This window comes from Fusarium phalaenopsidis, assembly GCF_050370095.1.
Source record: "Fusarium phalaenopsidis strain FUZ10S chromosome Unknown contig_32322, whole genome shotgun sequence".
NCBI lineage: Eukaryota > Fungi > Ascomycota > Sordariomycetes > Hypocreales > Nectriaceae > Fusarium > Fusarium phalaenopsidis.
In genome coordinates, this window is record NW_028145396.1 from 100,814 (window position 1) to 121,719 (window position 20,906).

Sequence of the window (20,906 nt, forward strand, 5' to 3'; positions counted from 1 at the left end):
TATAATAAAAGCTCTTAACTAAGACGGGGGCTCCCTTAGCTAAGCCTCTTAGATAATAATGCAAATAATAATATAAATATCAGAGGAACTACAAGCCCTACGCGCTAAATAAGAAACCAACCGCGAGGAGATAAAGAATTAGATTCGCGCTATCTAATCAGCGATTATAATACCAGCTCTAACGCCGCAACCGCTAAAGCCCCTAAATATAGCCAGACCTAAACTTTAATAAAGCTCCTCGCTGGAATAACTATTAATAAAGAGGAAACTAATCCTCTTAGACCCCTTATAATTTAATAAAACTTAATAAAAGTTCTAGGCCTAGTAACTTAAAATATAAAATAAACTATACATTAATAACCTTACCCTTAGTGAACTATTAAATTAATTTACTTATATTTACTTTAAATTAGCTAAAATACTATAAGTAATAATAATAGCCTTTTTAAAAAAGGAGGCTTAAACTAGTAATTTAAGCTAAGTGAATTTATAATATACTTAGCTAGCTATTATAAGGACTTAAATATTAAGTAATAAGCTCTTAGCTAGCTAGAGATAATAAGATAAGGAAATAAAAAGAGCTTTATATCTTTTCTCCCTAAGTTTAAGAGGGAGCTCATAGATAGCAGAGGAGCTAGCTAGGTAGACTTAGTGCGGATTAATGCTCTTAAGCATATGGTTAACTAAGAGCTCTATTCCTACCTTATAGGCTAGCTTAGTTTACCAAAGATATATCCCTCCTTTATTAATGCGCTATAGAGCCTTAGGGCCAACTTAGAAGAGCTCTACTTCTATAACTAGAAGCTAGGTAACTAGTAGGAGCAGCGATGAGGCCTAAGCCCTAACTAGGAGTAACCTAGATAGAGGTCACTGCCATTAAAGGAGGCATCTAATCATATAGATTAAGAACCCATAAAGGTTAAGAGATATAAATCAAAGCTCCTAGATAGGCGGAAATACTACTAATGTGGCGAGGTTAGCTATATTATCGCTTATTATACTTAATACCAAAGAAGCCAGTAAGACTTAGAAGAGGTAAGGAAGCCTAAGCGTAAAACCAGGGCTATAAGGAGTAAGCTAAGGAAAAAAGGGACTAAGACCTAAGCGATAAAGATAAAGCTAGTAGCCTAAGCGAGGTAGCCTTGGTGGAGGAATTAGAAAATAAGTAGCTCTTAACTAAAATCGCTATTAAGAGTACTAATAGGCTTAAGCTAAGTAAGAGGAGCTAGAGGATTAAATAGATAATTAACCTTTCTATATTAATATAGGGATTAATTAAGAATATTACTTAATAGCCCTTATTAATAGTAGATATCTATGCTATAAAATAATTGTTAATACCCTTACCTATAAGCTATGCCTGCTATGTATTCCTATTATCCTATAAATACTTAAGCAGGTAAACATATCCTCGCTAGGTACTATTAGGCATATAATATATATAAATATAGATATTAATAGCTACTATAAGAAATAAGTCTTTTTTATATTATAATAAGCTAAGGAGATAAAGTTATTTTTAGATAAACCTAGATAAATAAAGAGGATATTACTATTTAGCCTATAAGAGGATAATTATATATAAGCTTATATAACCACTAGGTAAATAAGTAAGACCCTAAGAGCTTTTAATAACTTAATTTACTAGGCCTAACTAGCATAGTCTTTATAGGTCTAGTTTAATACGCTAAGAAATAAAAAGAAAATATAATAGCTTAAGAGTATTTTCTATAAGCCTCTTAGATATTAAAAAGGCCTTTATACTAAAAAGAGATTAAATCTAAGGGAAAAGCTCCTAAGTATTACTATAAGTTCTTAAGAGTATTTAATTAGAAGCTTACTAATTAATTACTATTATATTAACCTAGTATTAACTATAAGATTTTATTAAAATAAGGGCTTAATAAAGAGAGAAAAGAGCCCCTTAGGGCCCCTATATAAAATATCTTATGAGGAATTAATTATTCTTAGAAGAACCTTAATAGAGTTACTTAATAAGGGATTTATATATATTAGTAGCTCCCTTGCCTTAGCCCTTATCTTCTTTATATAGAAGCTAGGGGGTAGCTTATAGTTTTATATAGATTACTAAGGTCTTAATATAATTACTAAGAAGGACTAATACTTATTATTACTTATTAAAGAGACTTTAAGGTCCCTATCTAAGGCAAAGTAATTAATTAAGCTAGATATAATCGCTGCCTTTTATAAGGTATAGGTATAAGAGGGAAATAAGTAAAAAATAGCATTTTATACTTAGTATAGCCTTTATAAATAGCTAGTTATACTATTTAGCCTTATAGGCGCCTTAGTAACCTTCTAATAATATATTAACTATATATTATAGGACTACTTAGATAAGTTTTACTTAGCTTATATTAATAATATTTTTATTTACTTAAATAAGTCTCTAGCTAATTATAAGAAGAAGGTAAAGCTAGTCCTCTAGAGGTTATAAGAGGTAGGCCTATAGATTAATATTAATAAATATAAATTTAAGATTATAAGTATTAAATACCTTAGATTTATTATTAAAGCTAGGCGAGGAATTTAAGTTAACTTAGAGAAGGTAAAAGTAATCTAACTATAGGAGCAGCTCTATTTAGTTAAGGAAGTTAGAAGGTTCTTAGGCTTTATAAACTATTATTAATAGTTTATCCCGAGGTTTTCCTCTATTATATTACCTCTTATAGCCCTAATAAAGAAAGAGGCTATATTTATTTAGTTAAATAATTACTAAATAGCCTTTAAGGAGCTTAAAGCACTTCTTATTAGCATACCCCTATACTAGCCTAATAGGAACTAAGAAATAATCCTTAAGAAAAACTACTTATAAATTAACTCTTCTAGATATATTAAAGAATACCTTTTTATAAGTAAAAAAAAATAAAGTTCTTTAACTAATAAATTTCTTTTTAAAGAAAAACCTACTTATTAAATATAATTATTTAATCTATAATAAAAAGTTATTTATAATTATTTATTATTTAGAATATTAAGATATAAAATTAAAGAGTATAGCCTCCTTTCTAATCCTTATAGATTACCTTAACCTCTAATACTTTAACGTACTTGATAGGTATGTGTTTTAGATAGATGTGTTTTTTAGTGTATTTTTTTATTAAAGAGATCATTTTTAATATTAATAAAATAACTATTATAGAGATATAAATTAAAAAAGATGTTTTGGTTATTAATTTTAATATTAAATTAAATATATATTAATTTATTTTAGAAAAAAGATTTTTATTTAGAAATAAATAATTAAATATAAAAAATAAACTTTTATAATATAACATTTTTAAAAATTTATAAAAAAAAAAAAATAAATATAATTATAATATAATAAAAAAAAAAAAAAATTAATTTTTTTTTTTTTTTGGTTTGGGTTTGGTTTGTTTTATTATAGTTATTTAAGGTTGGGAGTTGAAAGAGATATGGGGGATGGGGGGGTTTTTGGGTTGGGTTATAAAGAAATAATAGCTTAATAAAAAATAGGTCTACTAGGCAGAGATATTATCACGGTTTAACTTTATAATTTAATTCTAACCTAATAAAGAGGCTATTATCCTAGATGCCCTCTTATAATAAGAGTAAGATATGCTAGAGGATTATAAGGATAACCGGATTAGAGGCTAGTACCTATAGCTTTTATAGCTAAGTGAAAGGAAAGATAAGAAGTATCTAATTATAAGGGGAAAAGTAGGCTATATTTCAAAGGGTAATATAGATTAACCTAGAGATTAAGAAGTAAACTAAGATAGATAAATTAAGAACCCTTTTGCTAATAATTAATTATAATAACTATAAGACTAAGAATTATAATAATATAACTAATACTAGCTAATCTATAAGGCTATATAATAAGGCAAAAGGCGGCTGCCTTTATAGTAGGGACTCCCTATTATGCTATTTAAATGCTTAATTAATAAGAGAGAATAGCTTTATTAGCATAAGCGGATATAAGTCCTAAGCTATGAGCCGCTCCGCACGAGGATTATCTAAGATATATATAATTCAGCGCTTACTAGTCACCTAGGATGAGATATACTAAAGTCCCTTATTAGTAAATAGTTCTATTAGCTAGGGCTTAACTTAGATATATAGTAATTTATATAGAATTATAATACTTATAGCTAGAGTATTATCTAGAGAGAGAAATATTATAGCCTCTTAAAGCTACTCCTAATCCCAGACTAGATATAATTAGAGATATCTATTAACTTTATTATAAATCTCTTATTAACTTAATTAAATAGTTCTATAAACCTTATAGTTATTATAGACTATCTCTTAAAGAGTATTATCCTTAAACCTATAAAGGAGATTATAACTAGTACTATTACTAAGACCCTATTATAGTGCTTTATCTAATACCATAGCATCCCTAGGGGAATTATAATAAATAAAGGGACCTAATTCACAAGCTAAATATAAAAGAGGCTATATAAGCTACTCTGCATCCAACAGAGGCTATTAACAGCCTAGCACCCCGAGACCGATAGAGCTATAGAGAGGGCCAATTAGGAGGTTAAAAGATATATCCATATCTTCGCTACCTACGCATAGGATAACTAGGACGAACTCCTGCCTGCAGCAGCAGTGGCTATCAACAACCGTCTAGCAATATCTATAGGACTAAGTCCGTTCTTCCTCACGCATGGCTATAACCTGGAGCCTATCGAGATCAATAAACGGCTCTAACCAGATAGGAAGTCGCCGGTAGCTCGGGCCGAGTCTATTATCTAAAGACTAAAAGAAGCTACTAAATAGGCATAGGCCGCGATGGCCTTAGCGTAAGAGCAATAAGAGGAGAATATAAATACCTAACGGCAACCATCTAATTAGTTTAAACCAGGAGATAAGATATAGCTATAACTCTATTATATATATTTAGACTAACCCTCTAGGAAGTTTAACTAGCTCTTAGCTAAGTATATTATCCTTAAGACTATTAGATTATACGCTTACCGCCTTAATACCCCCCCAGGGATCTATAATATATTCTATATTTCCCTCTTATAGCTAGCTATAGATAACCTATTGCCTTCCTAGCGGTCTAATAACTATTAGCCGCCTGCTATATTAATAGATAATAGCGAGGAATATAAAATTAAGGAGATCTTATAAGTTAAGAAGGTATATAAGTAATAAAAAGCCCTAATAAAATAAATAGGCTATATAAAGCTAATATAGGAACTACTTAATTAAATAGTTAATATAGTAGCTTTAGCATACTATAAGGCTTAGCATAGTAAGATAAGACCTAAACCTCCCCCTAGAAGAGGAGAGGAGGGGGGTATTATAATGGGCTAAGCCCGTGGGGGTCTTGGCTTACACTCTCGACTAAGACCCATATAAGCTCAATAGCTAAAAGGGGCTCTTTTCGCTTCTCCTTTTTTACTTTCTTTTCCTTTCTTCCTTAGCTTTAGGATACTCGTTAGAGTCGTTTAGCTAGTTGTCAATATACTCAGCTGGACCGTTACAACTTTGAGACATATTACGAGGAAAATAAGATTATCACGCTTTGTATACTGCCTCATTTATCCTATCTACTCTAACTTCTTAATATTAGGTGCTTTAGGCCACTTAAGAGAGCCTATAGTTAAGAAATTAAGCATTTAATTAAATACTCTATAACCCATGTTTCTAAGACTGAGTTCTTTCTGGCCTTTTATGCTACCCACTAAGCCGCTATAATAGAAAGCAATATTAAGGGGGGCTTTAAAGGGGCCAGGCTTATTCCTCTAGACCCTTAAAGTGTTATATTAAAGCTCGATATATAGCTATAGACTCTAATACCGGTTTAAGAGGAGGCCAGCCTCCCTGACCTTTAGGTCTTATAGACCCTAAAGACTATCCTCGAGGCTAACTCTTAGTCTAAATACCTCAAAAGACGAATTAAAAGGCACTAAAGTAGCTCCCTAGTATCTATTCTTAAGGCTCTTAAGTTATTTTCTAAAGGAATAAAGGTAATAATATATTAAATAGTTGTTATAGTCCTCTTAGGGGAGTAAGAGGCCTAAGTATTACTGAAAGCGGTGAGATGAGAACTGTTTCTAGCAGCTAGAAGGTCAAAACAAACATAAGTCGCAATGCAAAGAAGGCACATAAGAGGTAATCTAAAACTAAGTTGATTCTATCTAAAAGCTGCTGGATCTGGCCATTATAGAGCTAGATTCGTCACGTGGGGGACCTATGTGACTGGGGCATGTAACAATAGTATTACTAAAGTCTAAGAACTAGATCCTTTAATAGTTAAATAAGGTCCTTAGTAAGCAGCGCCGAGCAAAAAGAAGTTAACTTTAAAACAGAGGGAAGATAACTATAGACGAGGGAAGGGAAGTAATTAATTAGATAGGTATTAATCTATAGGTAGCGGCCAAATCATTGAGAAGTAGTGGTTAAGGAAGGTTGTCGGGAGCTGATACAGGCACAGCTAGCTGTGCAATTATCATCACGTGCCTTTTCGCACAGCTAGCTGTGGGCAATCCATACCGGCGCACCCGGGAGCGCGATTAATATCACGTGATTTCCTGCGCACCCGGGCGCCTCAATAAGATCCGTTATGTAAGCCCGAAAAAGGGGTATCATCCTGCAAATTGGCACATCAATTCAACGATTAAGAGCTTCTACGGCTTCAATTCAATGATCAAAGCATTAATTGAACGATCAATAGCTTCTGCGACATTAATTGAACGACCAATAGCTTCGGTGGCATCAATTCAACTTCCCGCGCCTTTCTTCTACGCCCTAATTCAACGATCCATAGCTTCTACGGTATCAATTCAACTAGCCGTGTCTTTCTCCTGCTACAATGGACCCAATTGATGCCCCCCGTTGCTTCCCTGATGATATTCTTCCTCCTAAAGGCCAATACAGCTCGCGCGAGGAACTATTCGCATTAATTCAAGCTTAGGCAGCGCCACGAGGCTATGCCTTCGTAACCGGAAAGTCTAAGACGACTGCCAGTGGAAGAGTTATGGCTATATATAGCTGTGACCGTGCCGGGAAGCCCCCTTCCGCCTCAGCCTCGAAACGGCGTCGTCAAACCAGCTCACGCCGTACAGACTGCCTCTTCTCGGTCCTCGCAAAGGAAGACCTAAGTAAGACCGTATAGAGTATAAGGCATCGTCCCGGGGCTAAGCATAGTCAACATAATCACGAACCAAGTCTCAGTCAAGCAGCACACCCGACGCATCGTCAGTTATCAACCGAAGAGGAATCAACAGTGCAGCAACTCTCTAATGCCGGCATTGCGCCAAAGGAGATCAGATCCTTCTTACGCCTAACCTCAAATACACTTACAACACAGCAAGATATCTATAATTATATTACACGAGGCAAGCGGGACCTTGCTAAAGGTCAAAGTAATATGCATGCCCTTGCTAATCAGCTCGAGAGCGAGGGCTTCTAGAGCCGAATTCGCCTTGACGAGAGTGGCAGGGTTACGGCAGTATTATTTGCATATTAGTAATCACTAGGATTCCTCAGATCATACCCTGAAGTGCTTATATTAGACTGCACATATAAGACTAATACGTACAAGATGCCTCTTCTTGATATAGTTAGTATCGACGCCTATCAGCGATCCTTCTATATTGCATTTGCGTTCCTCAGCGGTGAGGAAGAGGATGAATTCACCTGGGTCCTTCAACGGTTACGGGCTATGTATAAGCTTCACGGAGTAGCCCTTCCATCCGTGATCCTTACAGATCGCTGCCTTGCTTGCATGCTCGCCGTTTCCTCTTGCTTCCCTGAGTCAATCTCGCTATTATGCTTATAGCATATCAATAAAGCAGTTCTGACTTATTATATGCCTACATTCACTCGAGATAAAAGTAATACTTAGGGTCATAAAGAGTGGAAGGAGTTCTATGCCTTTTGGCATAAGATTATAGCCTCAACGACTAAGAATATCTATAACGAGAGGCTTAAGAAGTTCAAGCTGCGGTATATCCCTAACCACGTCAATGAGGTGGGCTATATCATAGAGACCTAGCTAGAGCTCTACAAGGAGAGGTTTATTAAGGCGTAGGTCAACCAATACCTTCACTTTAAGCAATATGTTACATCGCGGTGCGAGGGCATTCATCAGCTCATCAAGTCTCACATAAAAACATCGCAAGTTAACCTCTTTGAGGCCTAGAGGATCATTAAGCTTATTCTATCAAACCAGCTTACTGAACTCAAGGCTAACCAGGCTAGGCAGCATATTAAAATACCTCTCCGACTATCAGGGGCATTATATAGCAATATTCGCGGTTAAATCTCATATTAAGCGCTACAAAGGGTTAAGACTCAGCGGGAATAACTATCAGAAGAGTATCCTATGTATACAGGGGTTTTCACGAGGACTCTTAGTCTGCCTTGTGCTTATACCCTCCAGTCTTTGCTAGAGCAAAAGCAGCCCCTTCAACTATACCATTTCCATCGACATTGGCGTCTCCAACGCTCAGGAACCCCTCAGCTTATTATTGAGCCTCACAGGCAGTTCGATCGCCTAGCGGCTGGTTTAACGCTGCCGCTAATAAGCACGCAGCATAAGCCCTCTGCATTTAAACGTGTTAAGGAAGCAGCACGGTCAAAGGCACCGCCAAAGTATTCGAGATATCATAAGCTTAGCCATAATATAAGGTCAAAGGCATACCCCTTACGCCACAAATATCTATTATAGGCTCCTCTCCAAACCTCTACGATAACACATAAAATAACACATATATCTACTCGCTCTATCACCCGCTCATTATCCCCGTCATCATCATCGGGATCCTCTATCATATCTACAACTATTACGACCACACATATAATAACCCATATAATAACTATAATGCAGTCTCCCCCGGCAATTATTCCTACAATAGGTATAAAAGCGGTGCCCAAATTGCGAGCTAATAACCCCCGTGCTATCTTCCAATAATACAAGGAAGCACGAGAGGCCTAGTTCAATACATTACCTCGGGGAGCCTTAAAAACCAATCAACAATACCAGAAGGCCATAAGGCTACCACTACGGTACAGTAAAGCGGACTATGCCTAGTGCTATGACTATAAGCAAATAGAGCATAGTTATAGGGTAGAAAATAGCCTTCGAGCTTAGACTAAGGAGGAGATAATAAGTTATCTTAATTAGGATAAAGCTGAGAATGAACGGGTTAAACAGGGCATTAAGAAAGAGAGGGCAGGGCAGCCCTTCATGTAGCGGCGAGGTATATAGCATATCTAGGATGCTTATGAAAGAGATCGCGAATTATAGGAGGCATATTATAGAGGCGAGAACCCCCCCTAAGAACATTTATAGGTTTAATAGGAAATATAGTTAGTATATATCATTATAAAGAGAAAAAAAAGAGGAATATCCGAGTATATTTATCATAACCTAATGGCTCGATTTAATATAGTTTAAATTAAAGAGGGTTATCGCTTGTTCACACATACATTCCGGGCTTACATAACGGATCTTATTGAGGCGCCCGGGTGCGCAGGAAATCACGTGATATTAATCGCGCTCCCGGGTGCGCCGGTATGGGTTGCCCTAGCTGTGCCATTATCATCTCTTATGTAAGCCCGATGTGTGTATAAGGCAGCCAATACAGACACCGCCAGCAGTGCAAATAAGATCTGTTATATAAGAGGCGCCTACTTTGCACTACATATGAACTCGGCCATAGCTCTATTCAATCAAGCAATTGGGTTATTATAATTATACTTAGAGATTAGTATTTACTTTGTATTTATGATGATATATACTAATTGCATACCGTATTATTCCTATAAATATTAATTAGGGGGGTTCCTATTTCCGTATTATCTCTCTTGTACTTTAAGATCTCTCTCGGTAGTATCTTATATTTCCTATATACCTCGCCGCCCTGAGAATGGCTGCTTTGCTATCTCTATCCCTACGTTCTGTTTAATACGCTCATTCTCAGCCTTATCCCAATCAAGATAACTTAATATCTCCTCCTTAGTCTAATCTCTAATGCTTCTTCCTGCCTTGTAATGTCTCCTTATTTGCTTATAATTAAGGCACTAGTCATAGTCCGCTTTACTATAGCGGGTTGGCAGCCCCATAGCCCTCTGATATAGCTGATTAGTCTTGGGGGCTCCCCGAGGCAATATAGCATACTAGGCCTCTCGTGACTCTTTATATCATTAATAAATGGCATAGGGGTCATTAGCTCGTAATACAGGTGCCTCTTTGGCGGCTGCTAGCTTAGCTACCGAGGGAGATAGCACCCGGGTTGTTGTGTGTATTATTATATGTGTTATTATAATAGTCTCAGAGATAATAGAGGCCCCTGATGGGAATCCCGGGGATAATAAGCGGGTTATAGAGCGAGTAGATATATGTGTTATTATATATATTATCGTAGCGGTCTCGGTGGAGGCTAGTAATAGATGCTTATAGCGTAAGGGGCATACTTTAGACCTCATAGTATGGCTAACCTCGCTATATTTCGAATACTTTAGCGGTGCCTTTAGTTATACTACTTTCTTAATAGCTTTAAATGCATAAGGCTTACGCTATATGCTTATTAGTAATAGCATTAAACTAGCTACTAGATGGTTGAATTGCTTGCGAGGCTTAATGAGAAGCTAGGGGCTTCCTAAGTGTTTAAGATACTAATATAAATAGAATTAATATAGTAAAAGGGGCTAATTTTATACCTATAAAAGCTAAAGGGTATAAGCATAAAGCAGTCTAAGAGTCTTAGTAAAAACCCCTATATACATAGGATATTCTGCTAATAGCTATTCCCATTAAGCCTTAACCTTCCACAGGGCATCATATAATATCCAACCACGGATATTACTATACAATAACCCAGATAGCTAAAGAGGTAAAGTGATCTACTGCCTAGCTTAGGTTACCTCGATTTCAGCGAGCTAGTTTAATAGAATAAGGTTAATAACCCTCTAGGCCTCAAAGAGGTTAACCTGCGAGGTTTTTAAATAGGTCTTAATAAGCTAATAGATGCCCTTAGCCCGTGATGTAATAAACTATTTAAAGTGAAGGTATTAATTAACCTATGCCTTTATAAACCTCATTTATGGGGGGCTAGCTAGGTCTCTATGATATAGCTTATCTTATTAATATAATTAGCGAGGTAATGCTCCTTAAACTTCTTAAGCCTCTCATTATAGATATCCTTAGTTATTAAGGCTATAATCTTATGCTAAGAGTTATAGAACTTCTTTTACTCTTTAAGTCTTTAAGGATTACTTTTATCTCGAGTAAATGCGGGTTAATAATAGGCTAGAATTGCCTTATTAATATGCTAAAGGCATAAGAGTAAGGCTAATTTAGGGAAATAAGAGGGGGAGGAAATAGTATTTATATAAGTAAGGCAGCGATCTATAAGTATCATAGATGGAAGGGCCGCTCTATGAAGCTCGTATATATACCGTAGCCATTTTAGAGCCTAGATAAAGTCCCCCTCTTCCTTGCTACTTAGAAATATAAATGCAATATAGAAGGATTATTAATAAGCATTAATACTAATTATATTGAGTTAAGGTATCCTATACTTATTAGTCTTATATATATAGTCTAATATAAGCGCTTTAGGATATAATTTAATATATCCCAGTGACTTTGGGTATATAAATAATACCGCTATAGCTCTGCCGGTCTTATTAAGGCGTATTTGACTCTAGAAGCCCTGGTTCTTAAGCTTATTGGCAAGGGCATGCATATTGCTTTGACCTTTGGCAAGCTCTTGTTTGCCCCGTGTAATATAATTATAGATATCTCGCTATATAATAAGTAAATCTGAGTTTATATGTAAGTAGAAACTAATCTCCTTTGGCGTAACGCCGGTATTGGTGAGTTGTTAGATTATTGTTTTATCTGAGGATAATAGCTAATGATATGTTAGATATGCTAGTTGACTGAGGCTTAGTTCGTGATTATGTCGACCAAAGTTAGGCTTAGAGCGATGCCTTATACTCTATATAGTCTTATATAGGCTCTCTATTGCTATCATAGAGAAGAGGTATTCTGTATGACGTGATATTGTCTGCCGTTGCTATTTCTTTGGCCGAGGAGGGCGCCCTCCTCGGTCATAGCTGAAGATAACTCTAGTTCTTTTACTAGAGGTCTTCTAAGACTTCTAGGTCATAAAGGCATAGCCTCGTGGCGCTGCCTAAGTATTAATTGCTGTATGTAGTTCCTCTAGAGAGTTATAGTCGCATTTAGGAGGAAGGGCATTATTAAGGAAGTAATGGGGACCCTTAATTGGGTTCACTGTAGTAAAAGAAAAGCGCGGTAAGTTGAATTAGTGCTATAGAAGCTATTGGTCGTGGATTTAATATTATAGAAGCTGTTAATCGTTGAATTGAAGCCGTATAAGCTATTGATTGTTGAATTAGTGTGCTAATTTGAAGTATGTTAATGTATATAATAAGCGAGTGGAATAGATAAGCGAGTGAAATACTTTTCTTAACCTTTAAAATAAAAATTGCTATAAAAATATAATAAACTATCTAATTAATTAAAACTTATTACTATATTATTCCCTAGATATCTTAGGAATATCCTAATATATTTTTATATTATAATTAGTCTTGCCGCATATTAAATAATGCCTTTCCTTTAGTCGTACTAACCCTCCTTAACTACCACTTTTTAATAATTCAGCTATTACTTACGCATTAATATCTATCTAATTAATTACTTGCCTTCTTTTATCTAGAGTTATCTTACCTCTTTTCTATAGGTGGGTCCTTTTTGCCCTCCGCCGCCGGCTTAATATCTTATTCGCCTATCGAAGGTCTTAGACCTTAGACCTTAATAAGGCATTCTTATGCATTATTGCCTTTATTTCTTTTAAAAGAGACTTTAGGGCTTCTAGAATTAACTTAGGGGAGCTACTTTAATGCCTTCTAATTTGTCTTTTAAGGTATTTGGACTAAGACCCGGCCTTAAGGATAGTCTTTAGGGTCTTTAAGACCTAAGGGTTAAAGGGGCTAGCCTCTTCCTTAACCGGCGTTAGAGTCTATAGCTATATATTAAGCTTTAAGACTATACTTTCCGGGTCAAGAGGAATAAGCCCGGCTCCTTTAAAACCTCCCTTAATATTTCTTTCTATTATAATAGCTTAATATATAGCATAAAAGGTTAGAAAGAACTTAGTATTTAAAATATGGGTTATAGAACATCTAATTAGATGCTTTATTTCTCGACTATAAGCCTTTTTAAGTAGCCTAAAGCACCTAACGTTAAGAGGCTAAAGTAGATAAGATAAATGAGGCGGCATATAAAGCGTGATAATATTGTTCTCCTCGCAATATATCTCAAAGTCGGCCGAGTAGTGGCTTTTATGCCTATCAAAGATTAGAAGACGATAGGGACTAGTTGATCGGTTGGTTGTGTGCCGATTGAAGTGCTTTAGCCACTCGAGACCTATCTCATTATCAGTCCAGCCATTTTCAGACGTCACAATAGCCCAATCGCCCGGGAGGTTGCTTTCTTGGTACCAATTGGCGAGGTGATATTTGTTAAACAATTCAACTGCGCCAAAAAACAGGGCGCGCCACTTGTTTTCGGCACGATCGCAATTGCTCCTCTTATTCAACAATATTAGCCCGTAACCACGATGAACGGCTGGATAGCCTGGCCTTCCGCATTGATCGCCTGAATGACTATAACCCATTCCCGGTCTCCAGGCTGCACTAATTTCAGTCTTCCACGCCTTTCTGCGCCTATGACGACCATTCCGCTCTGAATCAGGCCTATTATAAAGCCGGTCTTATTAAAGTTATAGATATCACCTAGGGTAATACTATATTTCGCGATTATATTCTCCACGAGCCTAAATTAATCATGAATAATAGCTAGATCTTCGCATTTAGCTCTCTAATAATTATATTTATAAAAAAAATACGTCTTAAGCTCTTAGTATTACTTAACGAAGTTAGAAGCCTAGCGCTTGCCGATGGGTGGCGCATCGCGGTCGGCGAGCAATCGATTAGCTATTTCTTTAATACTGTTGAATAAGAGGAGCAATTGCGATCGTGCCGAAAACTAGTGGCGCGCCCTGTTTTTTGGCGCAGTTGAATTGTTCAACAAATACCACGTAGTCGCAGGGGAAATCCTCGCAAATCTAGGTCGAAAATAAACTAAATAATAATCTATTCCTCTAGATCAGATAGTTTCCGTGACTTTGGTATAGTATCACGTGGAGAAAGAATGCCCTGCTGCCGGCGCCATAGCATCGTAGGACCAACTTTATAGATCTTTGCGGCGCATCGGAGAGATAATTTTGGGTTATTTTGAAGGGCTTGAAGAGCAAGAAGGATATTAGCTTCTTTATTTGACTGTGACATACTGGGTGGTTAGGAATTAATTGATTAAATAGAGATGATGTAGGTTGAGGGATTTTTGTTCCACTCGCTTGTCTGTTCCACTCGCTTATCATGTACGTACGTTAATGCCTTCTTTCCTTTAGCTAATAGAAAGCTATGAGTAATGCGAGGCACCCTTACGCTTAGAACTTCTACAAAGTCTAGCTTTAACTTTGTTTTCAGGGCTTTCGATATAAGTAGGATCGTTTAGTTTACTGAGATATATGTATTCTTCTGGCAGGCTATATTTATGGTTCTCTGCATAACTGCTAGGTCTGCGATTGCTCGTGGTAGGCTATTGTGTAGAGCCTCGACTCCTTGAAGGATTGGGCATTCTTGGTTGCGCCTCGATGCCGATGTTCTTATGACTGAACTCGGACGGTCATTGAATTTGGCATGCCGTCACTCTGGGGCATGTTCAGTTTCTCGGCATTTCATAATACGTAATCTCTACATCACCGGCTTCTACCGTAAGTGCCAATCGGGTGATGAGCTAATGTCTCGTCAGCTGGGGACGGAAAACTCGGTCGCCGGGTAACCGGATAGACCGGGAAAGCCGTGCTGGAAGGAATCTCGGTCAGCCCTGGGTCCCATTGCTGGTGCATCATTCAGAGTCGAGACTTCCACCAATAGGAACGGTCATATCGGAACTGGCGACTGGAAGCAGCTCACCGTAAACGGTATTTGGGGAGCACGGAGAAGGCGGCTTGCCGCGACTACAGTATGTGCACAGCTATTTTTGGGTCTGACTTCGATTAACCACCGGGCTCACTGCACATCCCACCCGGACTTCAATTCACGTTTGTTTTTCTCCTCAAGTCCTGATAGCGCGAGCTTCTCAACTAAATTGCCCTCCGATCGACTCAGATGAATTTCACTGGATAGGTTCTGGTCCTTATCATAACTGTCAGCCATCATTTCTATCATGCCATGAGTCCTCCACCATGAATCTAACAGAAGCGAAGCAGAAACCGCCAATTTCGGAGCTGAAGAAAGTGCAGCTGATGCCATCAAACCAAAGTCAGGAGACTAAATTAAGACCGAATACTGAGAGGATTTCGTCAAACCCTTCCATGGATTCAACCATACCAAGGCGAGCATCCATGGCAAGGACGAGCTATGACGTCCCAGATTCGTTCTTGAATCTCAGTGAAGTCATAGCTCCACCACCCGTACAAAACCCTGATGACCGCGTTATATATCGCCACTCTACTCTCGAAGCAGCTATTGCTACTGAGCAAGACTATCTGTGCCAGATACAGTCGCAAGAGGATAGGGCCGTGAACAAGGGCTTGGGGAGAAGAGCTTTGGTAAAGCGCTTTGTTACTCTAGTTTGTTGGGGCCTTGGAGTCGTTAGGCACTTTCTCCGCACTTCTCTAATTTGGGGCAGCCACAACTCGTCATGATGCAGTTTGTCTTTCCTAGACACAGGCCATGGGAACAAGAAGACGAGACGCTCTACTCTCGAATTAAAGAGATTCCCCGGGAAACGTGGAAGGACTTGACGTGATGGACAAAAAGCCAAGATGGAAAGGATGGTCGACACGGCGCTGTAGGGTCTTGTCTTGGCTGTGGAACACTACTGTACTGAATTTATCGAGAGTCCACTGAAATCAGGAAGTACTTCCACTGTCGTGCATTGCCACAGCGTGTGCTTCTGCCCTCCCTTCCCCATTCTCTCCGTTCGAACTCCTGTCGAACAAACTTCCCTCCGTTCCTCTCAATCCAGCTTCTACCTCTCTCAGCTCGCGTACCTGCTCCTTGTGCTTCTCTCGTTTTTTGGATGACACGAAAGTGTTCCCAGCATTCCACCAATAGATAGGATATCGGCGGCGGCCGAGGTTGTTGATAAGCAGGGCCCAGCCAAGCATTATCAAGGAGGATGCGAGCACTGTGGGTAAATAGCGCCAAGACAGCGTAACGATGTCACTCTGAACAGCAGCGTTCAGTCCTGTGGCGCCAGCCCTGCGTTGCGGAAGGCAGACTCAGCAGAGTTCTTGACCTGAGAAGCGCTTGATGTTTGTTCACTTACGGCGGATGCACAGCTCCAATGAGGAACTGTCCGAGAGCAGATGTGGCCATGGAGATGCCACCATTCACGAAGACATTCGCATGAAAGCCGCCCTCATCTAAGAAGGCATGGTAATGAGGATTCAGTACGAAGAGCCGAGTAATGGCAGTCCCTGCAAGTGCCGAGACAAAATGCCCAAGGACGAAGTTCCGCGGCTGAGCAAGTGGAGACTCAATAGCACAGAATAGCAGGACGGCCGATGCTCCGAAGGACGTGATGATCAGGGGGGCATTGTATACGTCGTGGAAGGCGGTGTTGGTCGACATGATGGCCTCGATGAGGAGGATGCCACCGAAGGCACCGCACCATGTGAAAACGCAGATCTCCAACTTCATAGGAATATGGCGGAGCCATGAGAATGGAGGGAAGGGCAAAGGGTCATACGGGGCTGTCGCATTGGGAGGGCGATACCCTGTGAAGCGGGAAACATGTGTCGGGAGTCGGGCGCGATAGTCTTCCCGGAGCTTGAAGCGTTCTCCGCGAGCCGGCTTCGGCTTTTCTCCATTCGTTGACATTGTAGTTAATGTGAGACACGCCAGTCTAAGAGAGGTTGTGGGTGACTTGGGTACCAAGAAGGCTTGGTATGGGAATGTCATAGACAGTAATACTGCCAGCGAACCAAATTGCCATCTTATATCCCAAGCCACGACGGATAAAGCGGCTCATCTTTTGACGTCACGATGAGGCCGAGAGCTTTTGCTCCAGATGTCTTGCCCAGCCCCGGAAGTACGAGGTTAAAATTCAACAACCGAATGGGCCCGGATCGGGCGTCTAACTTTCCTAGAGGTGAATAGCATTTCCGTACGGAACACAACCTTATCCAACACATCCGAAGGAGCCGTCAATCCCGGAAATCATACATTCACAAAGATAACACGGGACCTTCAACCTTGGATACGGCGGATTAGGCCGAGTAGATGCATCTCATAAGAACGGTGCGGATTAAGGCTTTAATCTAATAACTCTAAGCCTTTAATCCCTTTCGCATCATAGGAAAAGAAGTTATAGAAGTCAGCACTTAACTATTTTCTCTTTGCGTATTTTTAGTATACCACATATAAGGAAGTCCTTATCTTATTTCCGCATAGTAGGCTTCGTCGTAGATTACTTTCTATCTCCTATGCTGTGCGAAGACTACAGCTGAGTCGCCCGCAAGGATCTAGCCCAATGGAGGCCAGCGTATTCTCCGTGACTTCATGAAGCACTCGTCTCAGGAGGAGTGGCAAGTACCGGGAAGTTAATGCTCTATCATGATGTCGAGTCAACGCTCTCAGATCAGTTAAGATACTAACTGCGGGGCGAGTGACCTGCTGTAGTCTTCGCACAGCAGAGGAGATAGTTATTTTAATATGAAGTAATCTCTATACCCCTCGCTAAGAACATATTTTTCTATGGACTAAGCTCATATGAATATAAGTAAGTTTAAAGCTCATGAATAAAACCCATCATTACGCCGTGCTTTCTATAGTCTCCATGATGAGGAGTATCCCATGTATTTACTAGACGCGGATGGCGATGAGGTAGAGCGGACAAAATTATCGTGGATGAGCTGGCGCGAGCAGCCTTGGCGCCCTCACCGTAGAACTTCTCACATCTCCTTTCTAATCACAACTGCCACCCAGACTGAACAGCACCGGAAAACTGAGCGGACCCGGCCATGGAGTCCACGATTTCTGCTGGCCAGTCCTGGGGTATCGGCACCACACCCTCCGACAGTGATATGTGTTGCCCGTGCAGATTGGGAGGAGAGTGTGCGGGCAGAGAGGTGCACGTGGCTTGTCCTTCGACGGTGATCAGTGCCAGGTCAAAACACCTAGAAATGAACGGTGCATACTCCACTTCACGCTACATTCTCTCAGTCTCTCCGTCATGTTCCGCGCAATCCGGGCGCCAGTCGAGTTGATACTCAAGGCCTCAAATACCTTGAGGCAAGTCTCGGCGTCATCGGACAGAGCATCCGCGTATTCAGCAAAGGTGTCATCCGCCGGCTGGGTGAAGATGCTTGAAACGAGCAGGATGGAGCCGGAACATATCAGAGACGAGATCATTTGCCACCAGGGAAAGTCGTGCACTAAGGCCTCCTCGCTAGAGATGCCATACATCAGGCGGGCCGTCTCCCGCGCCTCCATGACGCACCTCTTCTCATAGAAGCTAATTACAGACCAGTCAGTTTGCATGAGGCCCACGTTGGCGTCGTCCAGGTGTCTCAAGAGTGGATAGCTCAGATATGGCCTGTAGATGAGGGCGCGGAGATGGTGGAACTTGATAGCCAACATGTTGCACTTCGTTGTGTTAGCTTAGATGACTACTTATGAGCTATGCTATGCAGAAAAGGAGGGAAAGGGAACAACATCTCCACCTATCTTTTGAAGATGAAACCTTTCTCAAACGCGTGGCCCAGGTCGATACGGAGCCTTCCAGGCAGCCCCAGTTTCCAGTTTACAAGGCGCTGGTCCAGGTCTTTGGTACTAACCAGGTCATCTGTGGTACGCTGGTTCCTCTTCGGGCCGTACAGATCGCGTAGGGCGTGGCCAACAATCCCGGAAAAGGCAATAAGCGCAAGAAAGTAATCAATGGTGGACGACGAATCCTCCTCCGCCGTGGCAAGATGAGTGCCGTCCCAGTCGATGTCAGAGTCGCCAGTCCGGGACGGCAATGGAACATGACAATCATAGTCGTGGATGGCTGGCGGCCGCCCTAGCTGGAGAGAAAGCAAGCGATCCAGGACGTAGATAGAATACCACACTCGTCGTCGATTCTCGGCTTTGAGGAGGTCCTTGCCCTCGAGGTTGTCTGGGCTCTATTCTCCACGTGCATTCCAATGCTCTGGCTGTGCGAGCAGCCTGGCCCAGCGTCGTCCAGCATCTGCATCCAAGTCAGAAGATAGCGTTGAATCTCTCGCAAGATCCCACCTGTCTGTTATGCAGACCGCCAATAAATAGAAGCACTGGACCAAGAGCAGCGAGAGTTGGTCGATGGATCGATCTGTACCGGCTGGAGCGGTCAAAGAAAGAGCATGCAGGAAGTAGACCTCGTGAAGTTTGCCTATGCCGGAATCCTTCCCAGTGAAGGATGTATAGTAGGCGCCAATGGCGCAAATGACATCTGTTCAGGTAAATGAGCCAAAGGATCAAAGGATCAAAGCGGGTGGCATTTGCTGACATATTAGTGCGAGCCGAGTGCTACCGAGACGTCTCTTCTCATTGCGGGAATCTTGAATCTTGCGGTAGGTCTTCCTAAAGACGGACTATGGAACAAAGGGGTAGGGGAAATGCATCGTCGAGAAGTAAACATCGATGAAGGGCTGGGCCGCGTCAAGACTAGGTGGGTCTGCAGGACACGCTCCACTAGGCTGAAGAAGCGCACGTCGCACTGCGAAGGCGGTCGTGGTGAGCGATGGGATGGATCCAAAAGCACTAATGGGCCAATTGGCTTACCCTGGACTTCATTGACCTGCACGTCTCGTAGGCCTTTGCTACCCACTTCCGCTTCAAGGTACCGTCTCCTCCCGGCGCATCTACCGGGTCGCCCATTTTGCATGTTCTGGTAATAGGGGGTGTGAAGCCTAATCGGGTGTGCGACGGAGCAGTGGATGTGACGCTTTTTTCTCGGTCGTTGGCGGAATCACCGGCCGTTCCGACCGGTTGGCATCATGTATGTCACCGCATGCCGGTGGCGAAACAGTACCCGAATTTACGAGATAGGAGCCGAGAATGCGATCCAAGAGACAAGTCGGCCGAATGAGAGGAGGAAAATAGTGTCTGTCTGACAACCGAGGATGACGGCTATTTCACTGGGTTATGTCTCGATGCTACCCCGCCAAGGTCGTTTTTGAAGTCGAGGTCGGATTAGAGACTTCCAGTACCCCCATGTCAACTTGCAGAGGCCCCAGACGCCACCCAAGGGAAAGGAAATGTGTAATGAATCCATATCCCGAACAGTGTACAGTGACAAAGGTCCTCATCAAAGTGTTTACCAAGCGCCTTTTAATGCTCCGGCATTCTCGCCTGTATTGGCGCAAGTGGTCTTGCCTAGTGGAGATATTTCGAGAGGAAAGTGGCAATATTCTGAATGAATGAATCTTTGGAAAGTTTCTAACGAGGTCCCGACTTTCATGCTCTTTAACTCAGAAGCACAGCTGGATAAGACGAGTTGGCTTTCAAACTCTAACTACGCGTTTTGATATGAATGATTCGTTGTTTGTTGGATGTATGATACATGCAGTGCCCCCCCAACCCGGATAGAATGGGAATACGGGGCTGGAAGGAACCTGACTTCACTCCCGGTGCGAATGCGGTACATGCCAAAGCCATTCAGAGTCAGTCACATACCTCCTTCACTAATGGTCGTGGTGTTGACGACTTCCGTCGCATCCGCCATACCCGCCCTTTCCGTCATATATTCCGGTGCCCGCCTGGACGGCTCAGCCACTTCGTATGACAGATCCGACAATCATCTGCTGCTGTCAGCTTTAAAAACTTTATAA

General features: G+C 40.7%; 2 protein-coding genes across 2 annotated transcripts; both read right to left on the reverse strand.

Moving 5' to 3' along the window:
- Positions 1-16,377: 16,377 nt before the first annotated feature.
- On the reverse strand, positions 16,378-16,935 carry LRP88_12645 (HPP family protein; the record flags this gene model as incomplete). The annotated part of the gene is made up of 1 exon (XM_083249037.1): positions 16,378-16,935. One exon carries the CDS (start codon positions 16,933-16,935, stop codon positions 16,378-16,380), a length of 558 nt encoding a protein of 185 aa, XP_083095196.1.
- A 1,090-nt stretch (positions 16,936-18,025) lies between these two features.
- On the reverse strand, positions 18,026-19,953 carry LRP88_12646 (fungal specific transcription factor domain-containing protein; the record flags this gene model as incomplete). The annotated part of the gene is made up of 4 exons (XM_083249038.1): positions 18,026-18,201; positions 18,255-18,702; positions 18,894-19,220; positions 19,858-19,953. 4 exons carry the CDS (start codon positions 19,951-19,953, stop codon positions 18,026-18,028), a joined length of 1,047 nt encoding a protein of 348 aa, XP_083095197.1.
- Positions 19,954-20,906: the final 953 nt, after the last annotated feature.